Here is a 9,480-nt window from a genome sequence, read left to right on the forward strand (position 1 = left end):
GAAATTTTAAGTCAATTTTTTTTTTCAAACATCTTAAAATATGGTGAAAATTTAAGTACACTATAAAATTGATAGTTAAAATTAGTTAAGATAATCTAATTAATTTAATTAAATTTTTATTTAACGATTTTTAATCATCAATTTTATGTAAATTTAACTACATTTAAATTTTTACTTTAAAATATTTTATCATTTTTCAATTATATTTGAACTTTTATTAATTTAAGAAGATAATTTTGCAAAACAAATTAATTACGATTTTCGATTTACGAAAATTATTTTTAATATAGAAATGAAAATGATGTTTTGATTGAATATTGACATTTGAAACATATTACAGTATCGTAGAAATTATTCAACAAGCCTTCTACGTGTTGGTTAAGATGTTGCTATGTGTTCAACACGCGAGGTGGTCAAAATATTGCCACGTGTTCAACACCTCATATGTTGCAACACGCCCTCCACGTATTGACTTCTCACTTTCAAAATTCATCCGCATGTAATTACACTAAATAATCTTAATTTTTAAAAAAACCATCAATATTTTTTTCATATAAAAAAATCAGCCTCCAATTTACGTGTGGCAAATGGGCATGAACACCAGCGTGCATATGGTCGGGTTTGACGTCGAACATTTTAGGAGTTAATTTGGTGTGATTTCATCGGATTTAAAGTTGGGCAAGAGTGTAAAAAATAGATTCGACGGACTGAGTTCGGGTCAAGACGAACTTGTTTTCACCCGACCCATGTGTACCTTAAGAAAACTAAAAAAGATATACATGTTTTAAATTAATTTTAGTATTATATTATATTAATTATAAATTTATTGTTTTATTTTTAATCACACTTGTTAAATTAGAAAATAGATAAAAAAACATCAAATTAAAATTTATGGATAAATTTAAGTTCAAATGGATATTAATTTTTCGATAACAAATTTATTCTTTATAAATAAATGCATCATAAATAAATTTTTAAATTTTAAAAATCCAATTTTTATTTAATTTAAATTTGGTATAATTGTGACTTGAAAATATTTAAATTTTATAAAATTTAGAACTGAATTAGAATCTAAAAAATAGACTTAATATATATTTAAGATCAAATTTAAATCAGGACAAATCTAATTTCGGTCAGACCTTCGTCCTTAGCACCTTGTGGCTTGTGTCGCTCAAGGTGCACTGGGCAGGCCAACATCATCTAAATAAATAGATTAGAAATGTAAAAAATTCTTCTTCTTTTTTCTGTGTAACTGGCTAATTTATCAAAACACTATTTTTTTTAAATTTAATTAAGATATTAAAATCTTAATTATTCATTATCTATTTTTTAATTTTAAATAAATAAAATTAAAATATTTCGATAAGAGAACAACAATCAAAACAAAATAAATTTATAAATGTATCAAAATAAACCATAGAAAAAAAAAACAAAAGATCGGTGTCTAGAGAAAATATGGGAAATTTTTTAAATTTTTTTTTCAATTGTTTGACGAGGTGTTTTATTATTTATTTATTTTTTACATATTTTTTTTACTTAAAAAGTGTAAAATAAAAGATAATATTTTATCAAATAATTAAAATAAATGGAAAAGATTAGTGAAATCAAGGAGCGGAGGGTTGAAATTTTAATTTTTATACTTAAAAGAGTAATATTAGGAGAATATTTTAAGAATTTTGTATCATTTATTAATATTTAGATAAATTTATTTATCAGAATTTATTTTTTTATGAGTATAATTTTAATTTTATTTTTTTATAGATAAATTTATCGATATTCTGATTTCTGAATGTTAATGTTTATAGATAAAAATGATATTTTTTCTTAAAAAAATATTACTCAAAACTCATTGTGTTAAAAGATATCAAAGGAGATAATAAATTAGTTTATATAAAATAAAAAATCATTCCTTTTTAAAAAACATATATATTTCAAATAGAAATATATTATTTTTTATATCTAATTAATTACGATTAAATCTTTAACCTTCTAATTTTGTTGATTGGATTTTTAAATCATGATGATAATAAACAGGTACAAAGATGATTTATACGACCGCTTATGGGAGCCTTATTCGGACAGCGAGTGGACACAATTAAGCACTTCATTGAACACTGATGAACTAAATAATTCAGTGGCATCAACGCCACCGGTAATTGTCATGAGCACTGCTGCTACACCAATAAATTCTAATGCCTCTTTGGATTTCACGTGGGATGCAGATACTGTAACCGATAGTTTTCATATTTGCATGCATTTTAATGAGATCCAAAAACTGAAAGCAAATGAAGCTAGATTATTCAATATCACCTTGAATGGCAAGCTCTTTTATGGTCCTTTTGCTCCTATATACCGTAAAACAGATACTCTATGCACTACTTCACCTTTTGATGGATTCACGACATATCAGTTATCAATTTTGAGGACAGAGTTCTCTACACTTCCACCCATCATCAATGGTATTGAGATTTATTCAGTTAGAAATTTGTCACACTTAGAAACTGAAAAAGATGATGGTATGTATGCAATTAATAATACTTATCTCATTATATATGTACAAATTAATGCAAGGCTTGGAAGTCTATAATTAACTATAAAGTAATATCTAAATGCATGGCATGGCAGCTGATGCTATCACAAACATCAAGGTAGCCTATAGGGTGACTAGAAATTGGCTTGGAGATCCATGTTGTCCCGAAGCATTCAAGTGGGATGGCCTAGATTGTAATTCAATTGATGGTGATGGCACTCCAAGAATAACATCCTTGTAAGTAGTCCTATAAAATTAATTAACCATACTCCTAAAGAATGGCTAATAATGAAGTCCGATTATTAATTAATTAACTGTCAATTCATGACATGTATGTCTAAATGCAGGAACTTGTCTACAAGTGGATTGACAGGGCACATAATTCCTGATTTCTTAAAGCTTACTATGCTAAAGACATTGTGAGTATCTAACTTATATTCAGAAAAAAAATAGTTGTATTCCAAAAATTTGAATTTAAGACATTTTTACTTAAAAGATAAACCGTTAAAGTATTTAATTATCATCTCTATTACACATATTTAATTAATAAAAAAGTTGGATTAGTGCCTTTATTCCACCAGTAAATATTTAATGCGAACAAATCAGTTCAATTTGTTATTTTTCTATTTTTGGATTGTGATCATACAACTGGATTATTTGAATGAATTGCGCTCTCTCTCTCTCAGGGATTTATCAAACAATAACTTAACTGGAGATGTTCCTTATTTTCTGGCACAACTGCAATCACTACAAAAATTGTAAGTCGATCCCGTTGTGGTTGGTTAATTAATACTAAATAATAATAGACAAGGGTATCTTATCCGTCTTTGTTTTGGCAGAAACCTGGAGAACAACAACTTGTCAGGTTCAATTCCAAATGAACTCCTTCAAAAACAAAGAGATGGTATATTATCATTAAGGTATGCTTGATATATATATACTTAAATCCATGAATTAATAACAGGCAATTATTATGATATTTTTTATATATTATTACATAATAAGTTTAAGTATGTATATGTATTTAACAACTAAATTTTTAAATAGTCCCTCATTTTAGATTTATACTAATTTGACCTAGCAATTCGCCTGTACCAAAAATAAATTAAAAGACTTATTTGCAGTCTGAAATTCAATCAAAGGTCAAATTAGTAAAATTAAAAATACATACGATACATACCTAGATTTATTATGTAATAGTCTAATTTAAAAGACCATTTTAAAAATTTAGTCTATTTAACACATAAAATAACAATGTATATTATTTTATTTGAATATAAAATATAATTGAATTAAATTCTAGATAATTAATATATATCACATTGTTTTCATTTTTGTACAACTATAAAACTTAAGAAATATTTGCATAATCCTAAAATATATTTGATTATTATTTCAAAAATTTATTTTTTGTCTAAACTTTTATTATATGTTAATAGATTGCTTAAATATATTATTATTTCTTGTATTAAAAGTGTAAAACAAATTTATTACGCAATAATACGTAAAAGAAAGTAATTTATTCTCTAATTTTAGATACGAAAATGTTGGATAAATAAATTATTTTGTAAACAAGTCAAACCAACTACAAAATGTATATTTTATTATTTGTCTTACTCACACATATATTTTAAAAGATTAGTATGTGTTCATAATGCGTAAAGGACAACAAAATAATTCTAAAAATATATTTTGTACTTAAATTTTATTCTAAAAGCAATATATATATATCAGATCTAAATATTTGGACACGGTAGTAAAATTCACTTTCTCCTTCGATGCTACGAAAGCGCTATGCGTATCTACACCAAGATCAACTATTATTGTCAACTCCTTGATCAATGGACATCTGATCTATATTGAGAAACTTTTTGTAACTCTTTGCACACCATAAAATTCTTTTCCAATAATTAGGCTTACATACGTTTATGTGTGTAGAGGTAAAGAAATAAAATACTTGTATGTTATTCATGTGTTTCTTCTACTCTTGGCATACATATATATAATACGAAATTTGTTATTGATTTTAGATTTGAATCTTTTAAATTTATAGATTATATCATAACTTAATTTGAAGCAGAATTTATTAGGATCTCATTCAAACTTAGAATTCAAATTTAGAAATAGAATACCTAATTATTTTCAATTCTCATTTAATATTCTCAATTAGCATATTATTATATGATAATTATTTATTTGAATTAATATATTATTTATTTGATCGAATCAAAATAATAATTAAATAATTTTACAGCAAAAATTAGAACATTCGTTAATGTATGTGTGACCTCATAGGTTTAATACTAAGCGGATAGTAAATTAGTCATACTCAATTTACTAATTAAGGTTAGCATCTAGCAACACTCCTCAACGATTCGACACTATGAAATAATATATTTTTACTAAGAACCCACAAAGAATAAAGTATAATTCCTTTCATCTTTCCAACTCTTGGTTAACCTTTAGAATAATTTGGTTTAATTGTCAAACTCTAACTTGTTACCATTATTATAATAAACTGTGAATGATATAAGAAACTCATTTCTTCATTCATTTAATCTCTTTGGCCAAGATTTTATTCATCTGAGTCATTATAATTATAGAGCTCAAACTTTTTACCGAGAGTTGACAGATTTTTTATTAATTAATCATTAATTTTACAAGTATTTAAATGATACTCAATATCCATTCAACTAGCACCCTAGGGTATTAAGTGTCCGAAATTAAAGTATAATAAATACATTGTTAATTACTATGAGTCTATGATAGTCGCAGGTAAAAAAAAACTCTATTACTATGCTCATCTTGAGAATATTCTATTAACAAATATACAGTAATTATAACTATTAAAATTTTTTAAAGTGAGTCAGTTTAATGGTTATATCTTTATATATATACCATATATATAATTTAATAAATAAGATCTATTAATCTTCGTCTAATAAAAACTATTATATATATATATATATATGATAAATCTCTGAATTTAATGACAGATAGATTTTTTTATAATAACCTTTTAATATAATAATAATAAATTATTTAATACATAATTGATTAAATTATAGTCATATTATTAAATTTATTCCCAACACAATCAACTTTTAGCCTCTTTTCCTCTTTTCACCTTTTTTTTATATCTTTTTTTTCTATCTTCTTCTACTTCTCATATTTCTTTTATGTTTTATCCTTCTCTATTTATTTGTTTGTTTTATCTTTTGGTGAATTAAAAAAAATTACGAAGAGGAAGAAGAAATAGAAATGCATGAAAAAAAAACACAAAAATTCTTTATACAAAAATTTTATGATGATAAATACAATAATTTTTTAGAGATAAATACAATTTTTTGAAGACAAAATTACGAAGAAAAAATAAAAATTTATTGGAAAATTTTTTTTTACCACAATAAATATGTAAATTTTTAAGGTAAATACAACTCTTTGAATAGAAATAAATTAAAGGATAACGGTAAACGACAAAATTTTACGATAATAAATATAAATTTTTTTTATTACCAAAAAAAATATAAAATTTTTTTAATGTAAACACAGAACTTTTTGAAGAGAAACAATGAAAAATATAAAAATTTATTGACGAAAAAATATAAAAGCTTTTAAGATAAACAAAACTTTTCGAATAAACATATAGGAATAAAAAAGAATTGTTAGGAAAAACACAGAAAATTTTACAATGATAAAACACCAAAATTTTTTTAGGGTAAAACATAATTTTTTAAAGAGAAATAAAAGAAAAAGCAAATACGATTTTGCATTATGTAACTAATATTGATGTGTTATATAATTAAAATTTTCATATTTTTCTTCTTTGTTATTTAGTTAAGAAATCTGTAGAATTCAAAATAATTTATATTTTTTAACAAAAATTTCTGTATTTTTAATTTCTTAAATTCATTTTCTTCCTCCTCTTTTTCTTGTATCATTCTCTTAAAAAAAAAAAACAAGTAGAGAAAGAAAAAAAGATAACAAACAAAGAAAAAAAATAGTAGGTAATTCACGCATATTATGTTAGTGATTTTTTGTGAATTTGATAAAAAATTTGGTTAAAAAATAAGAGTAACCAACTTACCAACAAATTCCTTTAATTTTATGTACTTACCATTCAACCGTGATTTCTTAAAGATTTCACTAACTTTACTTTGTTGTCTTATTCTAGTGTGGGACAAAATCCAAATCTATGTGCATCAACTTCATGCAACCCGCAAACAAATGATAAGAGAAAGAAAAAGAGTAATGCAGTTATTATAGTGGTAGCATTAATGGCAGGGATGTTGCTGCTTCTAGTGATTGCAGCAGTTATAATCTTTCGCCAAAGAAAGCCAAATGGTAATCTTTCGCCTCAAAGAGCAATACGGTTACTGTTGCTAACTGTCATTTACGATCTTTTTTATATAAACTTACGTGAGACAATTTCTGACTTCGCTAACTCCACATAATATGTGATTGTGAATAACTGAAAATTATCATAAAAACCAGATGCTGCTAAGAACATTATTCTTGGGAAGCCCGGTAACTCAATTAATGGTTCTCAACTGGGATCAAAGCAACGTCAATATTCATTTAACGAAGTTGTTAAGATGACCAGCAGCTTTGATAGGGTTCTTGGTAGAGGTGGATTCGGAACAGTTTACTATGGCTCTATTGAGGATACTCAATTGGCTGTCAAAATGCTTTCCTTATCATCTGTGCAAGGATATCAACAATTTGTTGCAGAGGCAAGTGTTCAAAATATGAATTAAAAAATAAAAACAAAAATGTCATATGTACATTAAAATTAATTATTAAAATTAATTATTAATATATTTAAATATAAATATATAATTTAATTTATTTTTAATATTATTGAGTTTAAAAAATGTTAAATTATTATGATGATCAAATATTAATTAAAAAAATTAAAATATAAAATTATTAATTTAATTGTATTGTAATGATAAATTGATTGATTAACAATTTTATTGTGTGTAGATTTTGTGATTGGACAATTACCATAGTATATAGGATAAAGTATTTTTGTCATTATTTTATTTTTGACATCTGAAATGTCCTATTTTTGTTTTAAACCTTTTTATTTCGTCTTATATTAATTCTCTAGTCAAAATTAATTTTTTTAAGAAAATATTCTTTTTTTCATTATGATTTTTCTTTATGTAGTGACAAAAATTGCAATTATAGTAGTTATAGTAGTAGTTCTGGTGATTTGAAAAATTAAAATTTAAATAAAATATTATGAATTAAAATAATACCTTTTTATAGAATATAACTAAGAATATTATTTTTTTTATTCATATTATTCAACAAATACATGTCACAAACTTTTAACATGTGAAATCTGTTACTCTCTTTTTTTTATTATTATTTTACAGGAGAAAACAATAGGAAAAAGTCCTTGAATTGGAAAGATAGACTTCAAATAGCATTGGATGCAGCCCAAGGTCAGTAAGAAACATAATTAATGAATATGCAAATTTCGTCCCTATATATTTGTTCTTAACTTAACTATCTATGCATGATTGAAAATTAAATTCAGGATTGGAATATTTGCATAATGGCTGTAAGCCACCTATAATCCACAGAGATATAAAATGCACAAATATTCTATTAGATGAAAACTTCCATGCCAAACTTGCTGATTTTGGATTATCCAAATGCTTTGCGGCTGATGGCGACACACATGTGTGGACAATTGCGGCCGGAACTCCAGGCTATTTAGATCCTGAGTATGTATTAATTTCAATGATATCATTATCCATCACTTTGATTATTGAAAGAAATTTTGATGAGAGAATGAAAAATTAACTAACCAAATTATTATTCGATTCGCCATGCTAGGTATACGATATCAAATATATTGACAGAGAAAAGTGATGTGTATAGTTTTGGAGTAGTTCTTTTAAGGATAATCACAGGTCAACCGGTGATAATAAGAATGGAAGACACGACTCATCATATAAGTCAGCGAGTTAACTCTATGGTTGCTGAAGGGGATATAACAAAAATTGTTGACTCAAGGTTACAAGGAGATTTTGACAATAACTCTGCATGGAGAGCAGTTGAAATAGCAATGGCCTCTGTGTCTTCTATTTCGGTAGAAAGGCCATACATGAGTGATATAGTGAAAGAACTAAAGGAGTGTTTGGCTGTAGAGTTAACTCAAAAACATAATAGTTGTGACTTTCAAAATGAAGATTTAATTGGGCAGGTTAGTTTGAACTTGATTAGTACTGATATCAACCCCATAGTTAGGTAGGTTCATAATTCATTCCCAATTAATAGAAATCTTGGGAATTTATGTTGCATTTTAAGTTCAGTTTGTTGTAATAACGTGTTTTATACATTCAAGCTAGCTAGCTAGCAAGTTAGCTATTTTGTCTTTTAATTTGTTGTTTTGTATTTTCTTATATATAACAAGATCTGTTATATTCAGTTATCATCAAATAATTAAGTTTGTATCTTTTAGCGAGATTATCATAATCATTTATCTAATAATTGTACTGAAAGAAGAAAAATTATATAGGGTTATGTTAGGTGTACACTAAAATCAGCTACTAAAATCAGTTACCAGTAGAATAAAATACATGTTAGAGTATAAATATACATTGAAAATAAATTAACTATACATATATTTATACACAAATACATTTGTGGCTGATTTTAGCGTACAAATAACATTTTTTAATTATATATATACTAATACTTCTAGTATGTAGCATGACTAAATTAAATATTAGTGTTCATTATTGGCATCGCCGCAGCCAAGAATTGGCATGTATAGCAGTTTGATATCAACACAGCTTTTTCTCTTGATGGAGATTTACAGGAGAAGGTATATAGTATATACCATAATGCTTTCTTGAGGTTTCTAAACCTGGTTTAGTGTTTAAATTGAAAAAATCCTATGATTGTTTTGTACAGCGAACACCAGCCCCGCC

At 25.5% G+C, this 9,480-nt stretch overlaps 1 protein-coding gene across 1 annotated transcript in view; it reads left to right on the forward strand.

Moving 5' to 3' along the window:
* Nucleotides 1-8,798, forward strand: part of LOC107463858 (LRR receptor-like serine/threonine-protein kinase IOS1) — a 10,595-nt gene extending 1,797 nt beyond the window's left edge. Inside the window, exons 3-12 of the mRNA XM_052254131.1 lie at nucleotides 2,035-2,516; nucleotides 2,626-2,767; nucleotides 2,878-2,949; nucleotides 3,217-3,288; nucleotides 3,370-3,450; nucleotides 6,705-6,874; nucleotides 7,025-7,263; nucleotides 7,908-7,983; nucleotides 8,079-8,268; nucleotides 8,381-8,798. Of these exons, the coding sequence (XP_052110091.1) occupies nucleotides 2,035-2,516; nucleotides 2,626-2,767; nucleotides 2,878-2,949; nucleotides 3,217-3,288; nucleotides 3,370-3,450; nucleotides 6,705-6,874; nucleotides 7,025-7,263; nucleotides 7,908-7,983; nucleotides 8,079-8,268; nucleotides 8,381-8,798 (1,942 nt within the window). The remainder of the gene's footprint in view (nucleotides 1-2,034; nucleotides 2,517-2,625; nucleotides 2,768-2,877; nucleotides 2,950-3,216; nucleotides 3,289-3,369; nucleotides 3,451-6,704; nucleotides 6,875-7,024; nucleotides 7,264-7,907; nucleotides 7,984-8,078; nucleotides 8,269-8,380) is intronic.
* Nucleotides 8,799-9,480: the final 682 nt, after the last annotated feature.

Source organism: Arachis duranensis, chromosome 9, assembly GCF_000817695.3.
Source record: "Arachis duranensis cultivar V14167 chromosome 9, aradu.V14167.gnm2.J7QH, whole genome shotgun sequence".
NCBI lineage: Eukaryota > Viridiplantae > Streptophyta > Magnoliopsida > Fabales > Fabaceae > Arachis > Arachis duranensis.